Source organism: Porites lutea, chromosome 12 (assembly GCF_958299795.1).
Source record: "Porites lutea chromosome 12, jaPorLute2.1, whole genome shotgun sequence".
NCBI classification, from domain to species: domain Eukaryota; kingdom Metazoa; phylum Cnidaria; class Anthozoa; order Scleractinia; family Poritidae; genus Porites; species Porites lutea.
The window spans coordinates 9,171,607-9,191,901 of NC_133212.1; the positions used below are offsets into that span (position 1 = coordinate 9,171,607).

General features: G+C 35.2%; 1 protein-coding gene across 5 annotated transcripts in view; it reads right to left on the reverse strand.

The window, feature by feature from the left end:
- Window positions 1–20,295, reverse strand: part of LOC140953560 (3',5'-cyclic-AMP phosphodiesterase 4C-like) — a 60,468-nt gene that overhangs the window by 16,799 nt on the left and 23,374 nt on the right. For 2 of the 5 annotated variants that reach the window (XM_073402970.1, XM_073402969.1), the window contains exons 3-5: window positions 11,390–11,517; window positions 2,005–2,193; window positions 1,311–1,412 (exon numbers count right to left, since the gene is read on the reverse strand). In XM_073402970.1, the coding sequence (XP_073259071.1) occupies window positions 1,311–1,412; window positions 2,005–2,193; window positions 11,390–11,484 (386 nt within the window). In that variant the 5' untranslated portion in view covers window positions 11,485–11,517. Of the gene's footprint in view, window positions 1–1,310; window positions 1,413–2,004; window positions 2,194–5,185; window positions 5,451–11,389; window positions 11,518–11,738; window positions 12,087–13,747; window positions 13,860–20,295 lie in introns of those variants that run through there. The other 3 variants (XM_073402971.1, XM_073402967.1, XM_073402972.1) reach the window with 3 other exon arrangements.

Below are 20,295 nucleotides of genomic sequence, written 5' to 3' on the forward strand. Positions count from 1 at the left end.
TCTTAAACAGGGAACATTCTCACTTTTTGTATACCCCAACATGGCCAGTGAAATGTAGAGCTGATTAGTATTTCAGTGTAATGATTGACATCAACATCACTGCAGTACACCATAAAGCGATGACATCACAAAAATTAATTAAATTTTTGAAACAATGACATTATACTACTGTTGGGATATTCAGGAAGAAAAATCAATATGTTACATGTACATGCAGTGCAAATTGGTCTAGTAGAATTAATATTAGCACTGTTGCACTCTAATGACTCAGTACAAATCATTTTAAAATAATTATTGGCTCTTATCAAATTATACATGGTCCAAGTCAAATTTAAAAGGATTTGCATGGAGCCATCTTGCTCTACTACATGATCTCAACAAATCCCATAATATCACAAATCCTAATACTTGAGACATCACACTTTTCTGCCAGGACTGTCACTAAGGGCTGGGGGTGTGCTGATTTGGTCGAGACCCATATAAGAGTACAGAAAATGGAAATGACATGATGGTGGTGCAATTTTGTTTTTCTCTTTCTCATACACGCAATTTTCGGGAAATCTTGAAAGGAAATGGACTTAAAAAACTGTCAAGGACAGCAATTTTCCACAGTCTATAATACTCTTATTGACTATAGAAATGACGTCAAAATGTTCAAAACTTTGCAGTGAAACCACTCCCCAGTGACTTGTAGTTCCACTTGATGTTGGCATCAATTTCATGGTTGATTAGAGTATACTAGAGCATGGAAATTATTGTTGTTGTTGATTTGTTAAATACCCAGCACCTTGAAATGTTAGTGACAGCCCTGTGTATTCTATAAAAAAGTAAATGATTTGCTACTAGATTAATGATTGAAAATAAAAATGCACTTGAATAATATAAAAACTAAGGCCTGGTTCAGACGCCGATCTTTTCATGAGCCGAACCCAATTCGAATTAAGGCCGACCCAAATTGTTAAGACCGGTTGAATTGATTCAGACGCCGATCTTAATTGCAGATGAACTAAGTTCAAAAGGGGAAAAATGCTCATTTCGGTCAAACTGCTTACAAAACATGTTATAATAATTTATGCATTAGGTTCGGTACATGATCAAAGCCGCTCCAAAGGCGAAATTCTTGGCCATGCTAGGCGAAAAGAACGGTTGAGCCGTTCTTAATGGAAACAGACGTTCCTAATTGATTCAGATGCCAAACTTTTCACGTACTTAATTCAATGTATTAGATTCGGCTCATGAAAAGTTTGGCGTCTGAACTGGGCCTAAAAGAGAAAAAAATTAATTTGAAATAAAAAAACAATGCAACTTACTTCTCTTTTTTAGCATTTGTCAGTGACATAAAATTGTTCCTAACATTTCTCAAACTTGAAAGGATCTGTGCAAATGGAGTGACTAACTCTTCTACTCTGGTTCTGCAAAATAAAAATTAGAAATAAACAGAATATTGGTGTGTGCATATTTAAGTGTTTTGCAAGACTGGTTTTTCTTTGAGTACAGATCATTATGTAACGAAAAAATACCAGACAATCAAAGATTTTTTCCTCCCTTTTCCTGATCCATTATTGTCTGTCAACTTAAAAAAAGAGAAATTCTGAACGACTGGCAGCATCCTAGACCATTCTGATTATTTCACTGACTGATATTGCCAATTATCTATAGGGGACATATCAGGAGAAAGCATGAAAATGGTTTTGGGGCAAGTTGCATGTGTGCGATGTTCAGTTCATTCAAACTTTATTTAAACCCTTTAACTCCTAACATCCACATACAAATTCTCTGTCTTCATAAATAATTTCCTCAAAGCATTAGGTAAGACAATTTGATAAAAGATCAAGGCATTTTCTCTTAGGTGATCATTAGATTATTTCTCACAACCTTTTCTCTTGATTATGTATCGATACTGTTTGGAGAAAACTGATGTTGGTCACCCTTGGGAGTTGAAGGTTAAGGAGGTTTAATTGAATGGTTCTCCACTGTTTTGCAACCAGAGCCCCTGTTACTTACCCTTCGCTGAAAGAATGGTGTCTTGATGTGACACACTTGGATGCAAGCTCAAATTCACTGTCTGATTTATAAAGGAATGATTCTCTTCGCTGGGTGGGAACTTGAAGAGTAAGTCTGTCCCCATCAGATCTCTCAACAGAATCTTCACCTTGAGATGAATACTTTGAGCGTTCACGCTTCCTTGGAAAGCTGCCGGGGGAAAACAGAGAATGCAATAAACCACATTGTAATAACACATGCCACTATAAGTACAGTGTAAAGGCCACCAACTCAATTGACTGGTTTCACTGCCATGAAAAGTCATTTTCTTATTCTACCAAAATATTATCGTAGTTTATACTACTACATGAGAAATTTCTGCAATTTGATTGGCTTAGAGCAGTGGTATTTCAGCTTCATTTGAAATACCTAAATGTGAAAATTACACATCTTTTGTGGGTAGTAGTATAAACAAATAATAGCACGATTTGTATGTGATATTCAGCATAAATACTAGTTGCGATATTTCAAAATTGTCTCAAATTTCACTTGCCCAACAGCTCCTGAAATTACGTATTGCAGTTTTAAAATATCGCTTGTGGTATTTATGCCAAATATCACTACGAATCATGCTATTACCTATATGTAAATCATACCTGTCATGCAAGGTTAAGAAAGGCTTTTTAATTTTGTATGTAGTATCAAAAAGTGATGATAATTATGACTATATGTAGCTTGCCAGTACTAGCCCAAGAGGCGTTAATTTTTTAACTAGTCCGAAAAATTTTTTTGGATGAGTAGAATTGATTAAAAATCTTCTATATTTTGTATTCTCCCCAAAAAACTTCAGTTGCACTATCAGATACTACTTCCTTTGCTCACTGGTTAATACGAAAAAATATCAAGGCGCCAGGGTGGAAGTCTTCATTAGGTTCTGCCAAGGTGACACCAAACACTTTCTTCAAACTGTCTGATCTTAAATCTTTGACAGGTACAGTACAGCTCAAAAGTAAGTGACCAGTCATGACTCATTTCCTGCCAATGGGAATCATGTTGTGTGTTATGCCATTCTTGTCTTATGCTTCTAGAAACACATGGCACAAGAATAAATGAAGCAACAATTTTTGGCAACAATTTTTGAAGACCTGTCCTGTGCAAAACCAACTAGTTTTGTGTAACGTTACCTCGAAGACTAAAGAAATCGGGCATTGCATTAATAATTTCAAGTTTCTTTGTAAAGGTGAAATTGTTTTTGACCTTGTCATCAGCACACTATTTAAATGATATTTTATTTAAAAAAACGCCATCCGTTAAAAAATACCACACAGAGTAACTGGCTGATACTAACCAAGTAGGCAGCGATTTTTGCCACCTACATACTTGGCTACTTTTGACAACCCTACTGAACAGTACTATTCCATGGTATAGTAGACGACTGAGTTGTCAAAGTAAGCAGCCAGTCCAGGGATATTTTATTTAAAAAATGCCATCCGTAAAGAAATGCCAAGCAGAGTAGCTGGCCGAAACTAACCAAGTAGGTGGTGATTTTCGCCAGCAGCCAGCTACTTTTGACAACCCTGCTGAACAGTACTTTTCCATGGTACTGTTTATTATTATGTTTATCATGGAGGTGGTTTTAACTTTTTGAGTTTGCCAATGAAATCTGACCATTCAAATGAAAGACACTGAACAAGACCACTCTGACATGAGCTCTATACATGTATATACAACTGTAAATTATTATGCTGAACAAGGTGGTTTTAACATTGAAGTCATTATAGGTGCTTAGATCACTGCTTTGTGTAACAACTACATGTATCTATTCATTGGTTTATATTGGTATTTTATGGCTGTCTGCTACTATAATGTTTCAACCTTTGATGTAAACTTCAGGATTGTTCCCTGAGTATATGTAAACAAACACAAAAACGGATGATTAAAACAGATTTTTATGTGTGTTTATTCTAAGTAAAGTGCTTCATCAATCAGCAAAATAATGATGTTTCAAATCTGTTATGTGGTTTAGCTACAACAATTGATTTACAAAGCTAAAAACTAACCCAGTCAGGCTGAAATAGCTTCCTACAGGTATATCCCATTTTTCAATGTCACAAAACACTAGGATGGCAAAGGGATTGATAGAATGCTCTCTGTTTAAATGAAATGCTTTTCATGTCTTTGGTATTAAATTTCAGACAATAACATTTAACCTTCACAAAAATATTCCTTGAATGTACACTTCTATACACAAAATACTCAAAAAAATACCAATGTTGACCTGATGAAAATTTAACTCATTTTTTTAAGGAGAAAAAATAAAGGAAATGTGTTCCAGCTGGGCCCTAACTTTATATCAGCATCAAGATAAATACAACACAGAGGTATATCTGACAAAAAATGCAAATTAGTACAATTCTAAAACACGTCTGATAAGTCTACGAGTACAGCAACTACATGTATTATCCTTCTATCTGTTCACTGAGCGGAACCATTGAAAGTTACTGTATTTTGATGTGTAAAAAATGCTTTGCTTCACAAGGAGAAATTGTAAAAACAGTTTTTTTTTTGCATGAAAATCAAGCCTTACTAAATCCAATGTATATATGATGTAGTTTACATATTCAGAAACACAAGATTTGCAACATAAAATTAATATAAAATCTAGCATCACCTGCTCCTGAACCTTTATGTGGATATCTTAAACAAGGAGTACAATTTGACAAGTACAACCTTTTCCTACCCAAGGAATTTCACTCTGTGGTCAGCCAAAATTGCAAAATTATTAAGCTGTCTTGAGTGAAGTATGTAATCTTTGGCTTGAACATGCATCCAATTTAACATAATATTACACATTGAACTATTTCTTGAGAAATCTACTTGTGCTTCACACATGACTTGTTTTGATTAGTGACAAAAAAATTAAGCTTTAGAGGATGAAACATGGTCTGGTAGTTACAAACAGCCAAATGTTGCACTAAAATTAAAATTTGTACATTCACTCAAAATGTCAGCCATGTTTAGCACAAAATAACAAGCTCAAAACACATGCATCCTTGTGGCAATCAGCGCCAATTTTATGTACAACACAGGTTATCTTCCGGCAGATAAGAAATTTTAAGAGCTGAAATAACCTCCTAAACACAGATTAATGGGTAGAGAAGGCAACAGAAGTGTAAAAAATGGAATAGAAACTTGTAAATACCATGTGGAGGTCTGTTTCTTCGAACCAACGGCCCCCATACTTATGTATTCTATTAGCATTAGGCCAGGTGGTAACTTTGCTGAATTTCCCTCTCATTTTGTGTTCCTGTTGAATTTCCATTCAACATGTTGTCTTCCAACCTTCCTTCTAATATTGTTTAAATTATAGAACTAAGTAGCAGCATATAATAGTCATTCTTCTTCTGATTTTTGGCTGAATATTTTCCTTACAGTAGGATTATACTTCAAGCAGACACAGTGCTCTTCCATATATGGAAGTAGGCCTATTGTTATTGAAAATGGCAGCTGTGTTTGAGAACGACGGTAGTAGACCTGCATAATAAAGCCGAATTATTATTAATATTATGTCAAAAATGTTTAATGGCTTTTCCTTCTTTAAAGGCAAATTTTACAAGCTAACTCTGTCTGTTTTCTTCATCTTCCCAGCAGTTTAGAATTTCATGAGTTTGGAAAAAAAATATGTATGATATCTGTGAATGGGAAGTTTATTGAGACAATAATTACCAGAGTTATTACAGAAATAATGCAGGTAGCTCTTTCTCTTGAATAAATTACACATAAGACAGTCATGAAGACACAAGGAAAATGTAAAATGCCTTTCAAATGAAAACAGAGATGATGCTTTAAAATGAGTGCTACATGTACATGTGGCTTTCACTAAACCATCAATTTTCCAACATCTAGGGGCCGCACAGAACAATCAAACAACCTTGAAATGAATATAGAAGGTACAAACACCAGCATATGCATTATTTATGAATTTTGTACCATAGAAACTGAATAAGTTTTGACTGGAATGCTCAAACCTAATTTTATTCCTTTTCACTGGCTTTGAAAACCACATTTGACAATTACCTGGATCATTAACTCTTTTGTCAGCAGAAAATTCAAGAACAACGAGTGTTGACAACCAGAAGTATGTTCAAGGTTAAAAAAACGTAGCTTAGCTGGTATGCAAATCTGATGTCCACAAAAGCTTTGTTGTTTACATTCAGGCAAGTGTAAATTGCTTCAGAGCATAAGAGATTCTTAAGCAAGCTTCAAGTTATCAATGGATAACCAATTAATGATTATTAATTCTCAATGAATTAAAAATACAAGACCCTTGCTCAGGTTTTAAGACATCCATGAGGTTTCATGACATTTTAAGTGTTACTTCTGTCCTTTACTATCCAGTTAATCACTTTTTACACACAGAATAATACAGGAGAAACTGACAACATTCTCTGTCCACCAGTAATATGGCACTGCAATTAACAACTGCCAAATGCTAAGATACATGAACACAAGTGAAAAAAAAAAAGGCTATTGTTTTAAAAGTACTTTGAATCCCCACAGGACAAGTGCATGTGTGTATATTACAATAACAAAACATGGAAAACATGTTATGTGCATAAAAATAAACAGATTAAATGTAGTGGCAATATAACATAACTGCTCACTCCTAAAGCTCATATTTTGAAAAATAAAAAAACAAAACAAAACAAAAACAAAACAAAAAGGTCTAAAAAAAGAAAACGAAAAACAAAAGAAAAGAAAACACAATCTGACCTAGCTCGACAACTTTTTTTAAACGATAAAAGAAAACACTATTAGTTGATACAAGACTGACAAAACACAGTGTAGCAAAATAAAGACAACCACATGTTTGGTAAATAAACTTTTCAGTAAGATTAAAATAATGCTTTTAGTGTGTTAGAATGGTTACAGCATTGATTACTATTCACAGGCTTTATGATATTGTGCTTAACAAAGTACATGCTGTAGGAAGAGATTTTGCCATAATATACACTACATTGCTGAAAAGTGTACTCACAACTTTCATCAACTTTGAATAATAAATGTCATTTTTAAGTTAACTTTTTAATCCAGAGGAAAATAAAACCAGTGAAAAAACATCTAATTTTACTTTTTATAATTATAAAAAGCACAAGACTTTCCCATATCAACTGTTAAGAAAAAACTGAGGAAACACCTTCTTACTTAACTTGTTCCTTTCCCTCAATCCCCTTTTGTCAGCATTGTGTTTTGTCTTTATTATTATTTATTCATTTTTATATATATATTTTTTGGATACCTTATTCCTTCGTATTATTGTTACGCTGCCTTCAACATTCAGTTAAATTTTAAAGTTTATCTTTTGTATGTAAATTAATAGGGAAAGCCCCTGTTGTATAAGCTTCATAGTTTCTTTGGGCTTTCTTGCCATTAATTATTCTAACGGATTCCAGGAATTTATTAACTATGTCCTAATAAGGTGCCGAAATAAAATAAATGAATAAATAACAATGTTATTTAAAGTTCCATCTACTTGATGCTGTAGTATTAATTTCATTAAGAACATGTAACACATGTAACAAATCAAACTACTCCACATATAGTTAAAAAATATAACAGTAATAATTTACTGAGAGCACAGTGAGATAAGACATAAGTGAAGAAGTAAAAAATGTAGAGAATTTTTGTTAATTTTTGATTGTTGTTGTTGTTGTTTTCTGTCTAGGTGCAAATTCAGTAAATAAAATTGAACATAATTACCACTTTGTCAAAATTAATTTGAACTTAATGGCACAATGAGGGATTTGTCTGTACCCCTCTGCAAAACACTGACCTGGCTTCTTACACATAAAAATCAAGGCTGTGATGATCGACTAACCTCAGGGGGTACTTTGGATCGCACATGACAGGGGTGATCGAAGGATTTTTTTGGGGTCGCTTGATTTAAGTACGGATTTTTTGGGGTACTCAAAACTAATGTTTCCATTTTTTTTTGTTACATCATGTTTTCTGGAAGTTTTTATGGCTAGGAAATTTGGCATAGGAATTTTTTTTTTTGGGGGGGGGGGGGTGGGGGGGTTAAATTTTGGTCCAGGGATTTTTTTGGGTTTTGATTTTTGCCCCCATTTGATCATCCCTATCACCTGAAATCCCAAGTACCCCCCCCTCGACGACTAACGGTGTCCAGTGACCCCTGGCAACTACAGTACATATGGAACTTTTGCTCTTGGGTGACAAGGAAATCTTACTTTTTCCATACAAACCATATGCTGGGCACCCTAGATTTCACAGGTTCAAAGCAATGGGCTCCCTTTGATTTATCTTAGAGTACAGCATTAAAAATACCGCATTGTTTTATGGAATTTCTGCGCTCTTTCCCACACGTCATTTCCCGGGGGAACTCACGGTCATGAAAATGTCAGCTGTGTTCTCAGGCTACTAAGCAAAGGAAGGAATAATGAAATGAGAAACAAGGCAAAATCCATTTAATGGATCTTGTTGACTTAAAAATGTGAACATTAGATTTGGAGAAATAAGGGTCCACACATTAACAGAGACTTGGCACAACCACTGGGAACAGTGGTCCTATATGTAGCCAATGGCTGTAATCTGTAGTAGGGATACAACCCACAACATCATTCAATGCACTTCCAAAAAATGTTCAAAGTCCAGAGTATATTAAATTGGTTTTCCCCATGTATTGTTTTGTTGTTATACAATTACAATGATACAATTAGAAAGAGTGACCAATATCAATTTTCTCCTATCAACATCAGCACATCAACAAGAATAAAGGTTATGAGAATTACTCAATTGATTAGCAAAGGGAGAGTGCTTTGATTTTAAACCAAATTCTCTCAACTATTCTTAGAAGAAATGTATGGAGATAAGTGTAGAGAATTTGTATGTGGATCTTTTGGAACTTAAAGTGTTGAATGAGGATATGAACATTGTAGTTGTAATCAACAATTTAAGCAATTGCAAATTAACCTAACAAAAACTTTAGGGCTTCAAAAGGATTTGAAACTATTGTAGGCCTCTGTGTTAGCGCTGCAGTGCTCTACCAGCTGAGTTATGAACACTTATACAGTGGGAGCTGTCAAATTTGTTGGGTTCATTTAACCCATGAAAGGTGATCTTTGCACAAGTGTTGCAAGGGAGGCAAATCGCCTGCAAATTTGTGTTGAAAAAGCCCACTAATTCAATTAGACTCCTATATGAAATATTTCATACACATTTTCACATTTGAAAGTCAATATTCTTGGCATGAATATGCAAATTTTGGTACATTTTGTAAACTATGATCAAGTGTGAATAGGTTCTTTTTCTCTATCAGGTTTATGGATAAGAAACAGGAATTTGTTCCATTCTGGTGTGCTTGAACCTTTCATTTCTCAAATGTTGGAATAAAAACATTTCCTGGCTTCTTTTCAAAAGCGAAGGTTGGTTTCGCTTCATTGGTTGAAAGTCAAGTCGGCATTGCAACTTTGTGGTAATTTTTTGAAGGTCCTTACAGTCAAGTGTCCGGTATCATGATAATTATTTTAATTTATTACAAAAAAAGCCAATGGGATAATCCAAGTGTATGTACAATATTTGTATTTAAAGGTATGTGCGGCTGATCATTCCTTAAACACACTAAACAATGTTACAGAGAAATCTTACAATACTTATATTGCTACAAGGAAAAAAAATTATTATAAAAAACCAATTATGTTTATTTGCCTGCTATTAGTAAGCAATCAGGTAAGATTTCATACATGTGGAATGATGCAAATAAAATCGTTCCACATAATTAAATGAACCAAGAAAAGTTATTAACAATATTTATAGACACCTTTGTTTACCTATTCACTGAAATTATGAAGAACAAAGGTTACATTAACTGTCTAACAAAAATACACCACAAATTTTCCAGATACAATATTTTCAACAGCTACTACACATTAGTTTTAAAGCAGTTGATACCGGATAATAAATTTGTAGAAACATTCTTAATAAATTTGCAGTGCGAAGAATAGTAAATGCGACGCCATATTGAAAACGTTTTCAACACATTTTGACTTTTAAAATGATGACAACAAAATAAAGTTTAAAAAAAACAAATTTATTCTAATGATAAGCTTATATTGAACTATTCAAAAACACCTTTTGGGCAGCGGGGTAGATATGATTCAATGCAAAATTAACACATTCATCATTGTGCATTTAACACGTTCAAAAATAATCAATTTGTGGTGTGCCACCCCATTTATTTTCGAAAATTAGCAGAAAGCAAAGTTATTGACCCAAAACTCTTCACCCTAATATAATAAAACCTAGCAATCCACATTTAATTCAACCGTAAACTTCTTGACTTCGAGAAAGTGGAAATCCATTCAGAAGTACACAACGATCGAACTTTGAAAGGTTATCGCTAAAAGGGCAATTTAACTTCAAAGAATAAAACATCTATTGTTGACCAATTTGTAGGCTTCAGCTCTCGGCATAAATTAAAATAAAGGACTGAACAAAGTCACAAAACCACACTTCATCGACATAATTACAGTTACCTGCGCTGTGTATAATTTGAATGAGAAATAAAATCATTTTAAGCTCACACATGGGTAACTAGCGGGAGCCAGAAAACTATTATGAAACCTATTGCATTCAATCCAGAAAGGAGTAACGTGAGAAGCAATCAACGAATTGAATAACCGTGACAGAGACACACAACACCTGCTTCCTTCGAGACACAAGCTTTTTCGACAACAATGTTTCTACGATCCAAACTTTCCTAAAGAAAGCGCAGATACAGTACATGGTTAAAATTTTAGTTCTTATGTAGCATGTTTAGCGAAAACAACATGAAAGAAAATATGACAGTCGCGACATTTCTCTTAAGAAATCTTTCCAATAACATATTTGAGTCCTGGTTACGCTCAATAGACTATAAAATAGCCGTCTGATATCCATTTTCCGGCCGCAGCATGATTTTTTCCAGCTAGCTGAGCACATGAAAGCGTTTTTTTCGTGCCAGGAACAAAACCGCGCGCAATTTTGATTGGAGAGTGGGCCCTGTCGATTTTTAAAATTTCTTCGCTACTCGAAAATTCAGGAATTGGTCAGTTAACTTGGCTAGTTCAGCGGTATTGTTCACGTAAAAATTGGAAAACTATCGTTGACAGTGAGTAAACAAATCCACAATGTGTTCATATCGATCTGAGGCAATTATCCGCCTTACCAAAGCTTTAGTGCAGCTGATTCTTAACGCTAAAGATCACCAAAAAAAACAGAGAACTAGCGTCCTCCTTTCCCTTTAAACACTATGATAAAGGTTTATCAAAAGTTACCGATCTAGATTTCTAAACAAAATGATAATGCATTTGGTCGTTTTACAGAGAAGACAAAATCTTAGCTTTCGTACCTTCCTTTGCCCTCGCTCTCTGACACTTCTTCTCCGTCATCTGTGGTGAGCGAGATTTTTAACGAAGAACGCTGCGCTTTCCAAGTTTCTGACATAGCACTCACGTTCCTTAAAAGTGTCCAGTTTACCTATAATATGAAAGAAAAGAATGTTTACAAATCTTGTTGTAAAATACTGTAGACAACGGGGAGAAGTTTGGAAAGACTGCACTTCACAGCTGCTTGAATACAAGCGTTTACGTACGAGGAGATCAACCCCTCGCTGGTGTTATGTCCTCGATGAAAGTTAATGCCTCAGGGTTATTGATCGCTAACCTCTTGTCTGTATAACCAAACAATGAAAAACCTACCGGAGTGTAACTTTGGATCGGATAAAACTTTGTTCCGGCAGCAAACGACACCGAACCACGCTTCTTAGTACCGGGAGAAGTGGGAGATCGCATGCTTGATCGAACCTTTTTGGATCCGATCCATTGCTGTCGTTCAAATATTTTCAAACACACGCCGATCGCCCCTAGGAGCAAAATATGTACCGCATCGTACAGATCGAAATGGGTAAATAGCTGCTCGAATGAAAACTTCGCTAAAGATAACCAAAAAAGAAACAGTTTGGCAATCATTATAGACCAAATTTCCGGAACACTTCTGCAAAGTTCGTGCCCGCCAACCTCTTGGACTCAATTATGAACATCTGAGTGACATCATATTGCGTACCGCGAAGTGTGATTACGAATTATCATAATAATAGGGGGGTAAATTGATGTAAAAGTTTCTTCTGCCAACGTGTTTACTAATTTCATTTTCTTCACCCATTTACAAAGCAGAGACGAGGAAGACAAGAATTAAAAGATCAACAATTCGCTTGCAAACTGTTTGATCGGCGAGCGATTGAAAAAAGGGAGGGAAAGCGCAAAAGGTGAAAAAAAACAGACGTTTTATCCGGAAGGGGCGAGCTTGAGTTCGAATTTCAGCCATTATGCAAATTTATTATAAAAGTTTTTAGGATTGCTTTTCTTTCATCTCCTTAAGGATGTATGGCAGTGTGTAATCAGAAGGTAAATATATTGCAATGTTTGTATTTAGGAGTATCTGATTGAAAACACAACTTCCCAACCTCTACAAACATTAAAACGGAGTAACTATGGCACAAATTGAAATGTTCTCCCGTCAGAGTTCATGGGACAGAATAAACAATGTTCTTATCCATTTTAATTTCTGCCATTCAACCACGATTAACGTATCAAAGTCATTAAGTGACAAAAACAAAATGAGCAAGAAATGTAAATTAAACATTCATGCAAAATATCCATCTGATAACCAGTCATCCCGTATTAAAACAAGAAGCCATTAATAGCAATAGTTTATTAAAAAATCAAACTTAAAAATAAAAAAAGAATAAAGAAAAAGTCTGCCGTCAATCACGATTTAAAAATAAAGAATAAATTCTGCCGGAAAGCTACTAAAAAAAAGTACAATATAAAACACTTAAACAAATTTTGTTTATTCGTAGTGAATAAGCTGTACTATTTCGGTTTTTCTGTTTTGGTATGCATTTTTCAATTTTTTTTTCCTGTTTTTTTTCTTTTTGCTTTCACTTTCTCACCTTCAACTCTGTTTGCGTTCGTTTTTTTTCTAATTGCTTGAAGGTTTAGAATCTCAATCAGCTCGCTATCAATTTTTGTTATAGTCAGTGTATCGACGACATCTTTTCGTCTATACTTCGTGTGTGTTTTTTTGCTTAATTTTTTCTTTGATTTTAGTTTTACATTATTTGATTTCTTTAAGGTTTCGGCTCCAAACGGTATTTGCTTTCATTTTTAAGATTTTTTCTTACATTTTTTTTTCCTTTTTGATTTTTCCTCAGGCAACTTAAGGCATGACTACCTAATTAATTAAAAATATGCATATTTTGTAAAATGCTCTTTTAACCGCGGTTTGCTTCCATCAGCATCAGTGATCCTGAAAAGTGAACTACAAATGTGGCTCAATAACAAACAAAAAAAACGTAAAACGTGATTTCAAATAACACGTGACATTGCCTTGTCCATTTTAGGGCTTTTTATCACCAAAATGTTACATAAACAGTGCAAATCGTAAATTCGCCTTTTATGATTGGAAATGTTTTATAGTCTTTTAGCTATTTAACTAATTAACATGTCAAGTGACCTTGTCCCCTTTATTTACCGATTCCTCATGGATTCCTATATCACGTAAACACATATACAAGGCGAATTTTTCAGAACCTCTTAAAAAGCCTCTGAAATATAAAAAACTTGTTGCTCTTTCATTATCCTTTCCCCATTTTAGAGTAAATATGTTGAACGTTAATTATAAGTCACGTGATCTGTCGTGCAGGTACCTATTGTCGCTATCTCTGCTGCGCATGACTATAAGATGAACTGAAGTCAGGAGCCATTATGCAGAGCCAGCATCTTTCACTACCGCTTCTACTTCACGATGTTTTTTTTTTTAATTCTTTACGAACAAACAATTACAAATCATTACAGAAATTTACAATTCATTGCAATTAAGTCTAATTGCCTAATTTCATACCGCACGGGAGCCTGGTACTACCTGATTTTCGCGGACTTTTTAAATTCATGATTCAAAATGGCTTCCAAAACAAAGGTCATTGTGTGCAGTTAAAACGATATTAAGGGCCAGATTACTCCAGAAAGTTAATATCCTACATCAAAGAACAGTTTTTTTACTGCAATGAAGATCTTCGATTAAAAACCTTGAGAAAAGAAAGATCTAATCGGAGACTTTCGCTACTTGGAAGTATTGGAAGGATTCCCGAAATGTTCGACAAAAAATTTGAACAAAGAACCGCCGCTTTTAGCTTTTTTTAAGGCACTGGATCCGACCGAATATTGGGGAATGATAGGGGAGTGGGTGTGCTTGTTTTTACAAGCCGTAAAATAAAGACTACCAACTTGAAAGCGAAACACGCCAGAGTGACCCTGAGTGAAAGGGCAACATCGTATTAGTTCGGTAAGGTTTACATAAGGTTTTCTCTCCTTCGCTGCGTACGGTCTCAGTAAAAAATCCTGAAGATCTGACCTGAGACAATTCTCACTCAACATAGATAAAAGCATGTATACTTCAGTCTTACAAGAGAGGCATTTCTCGTCCGGTAACATTGCAGTTCCTGTGACCAGATCTCATGCATTGAGCAATGTTAAAAAACACAAGTAATTTTTCTTGGGGGGATAAATTGTATGTATATAGTTTCTTTTTAGGCCCCTGCGTGTGTGTGATTCTGTACCTTCCAGTTGTAGTGTCTAAATTACTGGAATTGCAATGTACTGACATGCATAATTTCATTGATAAAATGTCAAATGGCAATGGCTTACAAGGGCTCACTTGTTGAGCTGCCTCTTTTTGGAACTTATTGGGTCTACGAGCATGTTTACAATTTGGGCAATCACCTTGTAATCCAATCAAGAATGTCACGTACCTCTACCTTTGGGCTAGCATGCACTGAGTATAGACTAGTCCCTTGCTCTCCTGCATGTGATTTAAGAACATGTACACTAGGTTTAACATACATAAAACCACAAAGTTCACTACATTCGGTACCTTTCACGGACATTTCTCTTTTCCGCGACGGGAATAATCCAGGTAAGCCCTACTGTACTGCCCTTTTAAGTTTTGCTCCAGCATTCTTAGGTTACGATCGGTACATACACAATGTACAATCACATCTGTGTTCTTGCCTGCAATGATCCTCTACTTTACAGAAGCCGGTAGAATTAAACAGAGGATCCTTTGCTGTATAAAATTTGTAATTATCTTTGGTTCGAACGACCCGTTCATCGAAAAATCGCTTACACTTGCGGCTGAGTGTCGGCTCCTTAAGTTTAGCTTCAGGGCATGACAGAAATACTGCGTCCTTTCCTTTCTAAGTATAGGCAGATTCTCTGAGGGAATATTGATCAATATCTCTTCGAAGAAGAATGCTTTCGTTCGAGTTTTTACTCTGACTATATCCTCTGACTATCCGCCATTTTGAAAATGGACTTTTTAAAAAGTCCGGGAAAATCCGCTAGTGCCAGGCCCCCGCGGGGTATGAAATTAGGCATATTATTATACATTCAACTCACTATCTCTTTTCTGATTGGCCGAAAGCGTTCAGTGAATTTTCGAAATCAGCGTCTGGGAAGTCATCTAGCTGCAGATTAAACAATAATCATGTCAAGAACACTCAAGGTCACGGATAATCATGTCATATATGACCGCGCTGCATGATTTCTAAGGGTAATCATGTCAAGTTCGCGCGCTATGTGTTGCTTGCCGTCAGTGAAAACAAAAAACATGACTTCCTGGTTTGCTTCGTTGACCAAGCAAGACCGAAAAAATATAGTTGAAGACAGGACTCACAAAACACAAAAAGGTCGACGATGGTGGCAAAGGAGCCGTTTACTGATTACGTGAAAGAGAAAAAAACTGAGAGAACCTGAGGGTTTTTTTAACACGTTCAGAAATAAATTATCAGTTCCACTTACTGTCGTGACCATTTTTTTTTTCGTTCAATGTATAATAAAACAATTATTAGATTCGGTTTTGTGATATCCAGAATAATCAAGGTCTCGGTAAGGGTTATCGGCCTCAGCCTTCGGTTTCGGCTGATAACTCCTTCCTAGACCTTGATTATTCTGGATATCACAAAAACCTCGTCGAATAATTGTTTGTTATCGGTTACTAAAATTTATCTTACATTAAAATAGACATAGACATATATAGACATAGGTTATTTTACCGCGAGGAGCAAAGGAGTCGTAACTCGTCAAAACACTCTCTCTAATTTCAAAAAGAGAAATAAGAAAAAATAAAATAGAAAAACAAAGTCCACAAAACGACTATAATAACAAACACTGTTTCTATTTCTATTTTTATTGTATAATAATTTACCTGTATATTATTCTATCTAATATTTGTAATTGTAGTCAATTATCAACCACTTACAGTATGTAAATTTTTAATTTAAATTTTAGGAGCCGTTAAAAGGTATTTTCTCTCGGTACAGTTCTGGCCCTGAGGAAGGCTAATTTTGTCAGCCGAAATATGTGGCCTATAATAAATCAGCCCTTTGCCGTAGTGCCAGCCTTCGAATCCATTCAGTTTTTTTTTCAAGCACAAAAAGGTTACCTGCGTTTTTGCACTCCATTCCCATCTGCCCGTTTCTCACTTGCACCTTACTTAGTCGTGCACAGATTAAATTATTCTTTCTGAGGGGCATTGTTTGAAAGTAGCCTATTTCTTTCTAAAGGAGGCTAAGTTATCGAAAGCAATCTGTTTCTCAATTTCCATGGAGCGTATAACTAGCTGAGTGTACATTTGCAGCATAGGAAAGATACTTCGTAGTTTGCAACTATATATATAGTGTCTAGCGATAAGGACGAAGTGACGTAGGAGTAGATATTAGTTATATTGTCAATCAAGCCGAGGCAAAGTGTTGGTGAGTAGGGAGTGATGTTTCTCAGATCAAGATTTTCGAGGTCCATTGCGACACATTATTCCAAAATATCTGAGATGATCTACAATTCGAAATGTGTAAGTGTCTCTGGGATCAGTTCAAAAATAACATGAGTCTGTTTCCTAGCTTTTTGCCTATCTTAAGAAGGAAGTCGTTTGTAGCTATCCGTCTATGCAAAAATTTAAATTGAAATACTCTTAACTTTGTTTCCGTAGTACATAGAAATGGTATCCGATAGGTGTTTTCTCCCAGTTCACTTGTGCATTAGAAAAAAAAAAAGTTTGGTCAAGGAATAATACGAAATGCAGCAGTGTACTTTAAATCAGTTTTGATTACACCTTTAGAGGTGGTTCAATTTGTTCATTTTTTCATTCATTAATTCCCATTCATTCATTTATTTTTATTGGTCAATTAATATTAAATTACAATATCATTTTCTCACTTCCCTCAAATAGCAAAAACTGCATTATAAATGGGTAGCATTTACACAAAAACACACACACAAAATTATCTTAAATTTACAAGAGTTGTGACCCCGCACTGTGTTTACCTTTTATAATGGAAAAGGGTGCGTAGGAGGAGGAAAAAGTGTATTGAAAATTAATTCAATGACGTGGAAAATAAATAGGCAAAAACAAAATCTGCTAGGGAAGTCCAACACGTTGGACTCGTGATTTTGGATTCGACGTTCGATTGCCGCCCGTTTTCAACAAAGTCCAGCAATTTTGGATGGCATTGCATTCGTTTGGCTGGACAATTAAATTGCGTGCTCTACATTGTGCAAGGATTGATATTCAGATTCGCTGAATACTCCTTGCAACCTCAAGAAAAGTCACTCATAGTTCTCTTAGAATTACAGTGTGGAACGTGTTGTTTTCATGCCGAATAAATGAAAATTTTTTTTCATTGGTTCATTAAATTGATTTTAAGCCATATAATAAATCATCTAGCGAAATTAGGTAAATACTTCATTTTACGGCATGACAGTTTATCCTGTTTTCTTGCCATCTCTAGTGAATATATTTTTGAAAAAATAAGCGTTGTTTGCCTGTATTCTTCAATAAAGAATATTTTAAAGGGCGGTAAGAAAAATAAAATTACTCATTGTAAGATCTTTAGTTTTAATGATAGTTTACCTTGTTATATTTTCATTGTCTCAATTTCGCAGCTCATATCAGCACAACAATGGGGATATTATGTTTCTTTCTTAAAGGAGAAAAAATAGATATATATTGGGAGTGTTTAATGGATCATGGAAACTAAATCTGAGCCACAAACATCTGGAATGGCTGATTTCATTCTCGACAAACAGACCACAAAAGAGTTAAAGAATGCAAATGTATTTCTGACATACAAGGAAAATATTTAAAGAGGAATGGAAAACGCAAAGTCTGGAAGAAATATGTCACGTCCACTGACAAACCTTTAAAATCATACTGATTAAACGAAAATAATAACAAAAAGTATTTAGAAAATTTAGTTACCAAAGAAGGTGAGGTTTAATAAACTTATAATTCAGAAAAATATATAACGGACAATTTTCATATACCTGGATATTTTTTTCTTGATATTTATGATTACCTGTTCGTATAAGTACCTTGAGAGTATAAAAATCAAAGAATCTCACCTTGTATTGTTTGAATTAAGACCATAGTAGTCATATTATGAGCTATAAGAAGAATATTGCATGATTCGTTCTAACACTTCCTTAATGTCGGCTTATGGGTCTTAGTAATTCCTTAACGAAAGCTAACTTGAAAACTGTTGGACATAGGGTGGGCGTATTTTCAATTCCTTAGACAGGTTGCTTGAACTAAAATTTCGAACGATGGCAAACTCAATGATTTTAATTGAACCAATATTAGTTATATAAATACATAACTTTACTTTCCATTACTTATTAAACAGAACAACCTCGTCTTATTCAAATACTGTAAAACTTTGTTTCCTTTTGTGAAAAGGTGAAGCTCAGAAAGAAAATTTTCACCATCTTACCTCACTGATTTCTGTACTCCGGGTCGAACCAATTTAATTTACGTTATTTCCCATTTGTGAATCCATGATCAGTTAAAGTTATAAGGCTTCCGAAGTAGCGAAAGAAACTCGCCAGTGAGCCACTGAGTAAAATTAAACGAATATTTTAGTGACACTCCGATTACAAGTTAAATTGATTTGAGTTTTTAGCAGAATGCTGAAAGGTTCCTTATGACGTCACAAAGGTCTTGCAAATGGTTAGAAATCGTTCCAGGTTCCTTGAATTGGAAAAGATGAAAATTAAATAATAATAATAATAATAATAAAACAAAAGAAAACAAGGCAACGCTTTTCAGTATCGCATCAATACTTATGCTGAGAAGCAACCACGCGATCGTTTAGATTTTAAGAAGTAGTCTTCCTCGCAGAAACAATCGTTGTTTTTTATAGTGGAGCTCTCTCGCGCGCGAAGCGCGCGCAGCGGAGCATCGTAAGTAAGAAAATTTAGTTATCTACCCATCCGAGAAAGTTTGGTTATGACGTCAGCGTACTCCGTCCGTCCGTACACTCTTTGGGGTGAGGGAAGGGAATCAGGTGTCCGCCCGTCGGGGGGAGGAGTATGATATATTTTCTTGGCGGGAAATCATGCAATGTATTTGTGCAACCCGCCCTTTTTTCTTGACGGGAAACCGCGCAAGAAATGGTGTGACCATTGTCGTCGCTTCAAAAAACTAAGATAAAGATTTTGTGACCGTGACCGCTGAAAAAATAGTTATGGCAACAAACAATAGCGGATTAAATTCAACGTATTTACTTATAAGTGGAAAAAGAAAGAAGAGAAAGGCAGAGAGCGAGAATTATCAGGCGAAGAGCTAGCGAAGAGGATCGCCGAAGAGAAGTGTCTATGCTCCATCTGGAGACTTGTTTACTGATAGCTGAAACCGACAGAGTTTTATGTCATCTTATTATGCTTTAACCCACTTTTTTCACTGGATCTACTCAAATAGAGCTGCTATGAAGATTCGTTTGTTACTCTTGGCTGGCGTGTTTATTGGGTTTTTGGTTGAGAAATGTACCGCTTGACAAAAGTAAGCATTCAAAAATAAACTTCCCTTAGTGCTTCGCCTTGCTGGATGCGTAAGAGGGTTGAAAAATCTTCAACGATTCTGGCCCTGCTTAATGGCTATCACGAGCTGCATCTCGACCGGTAAGCTTGAGTAATTACTGTATTGCATTTGATTTTTTTTTCTGGTTTCATGTTTATGAAGTCGAGCATTGTTTATGCCGTCGCTTTACGCAATATAATTTTGTAAGATTTGAGACAATGATCTGACCTAGAATAGAATTTACAAAGTCTTGAGAAATTTTTTGACCGCGACTAGAAAGAAGTCGTTCTGAAGAATATTTAGATTATTTCGACCCAAAGGTTGTAAAAAGAAGCTTTGAGCGTTGTT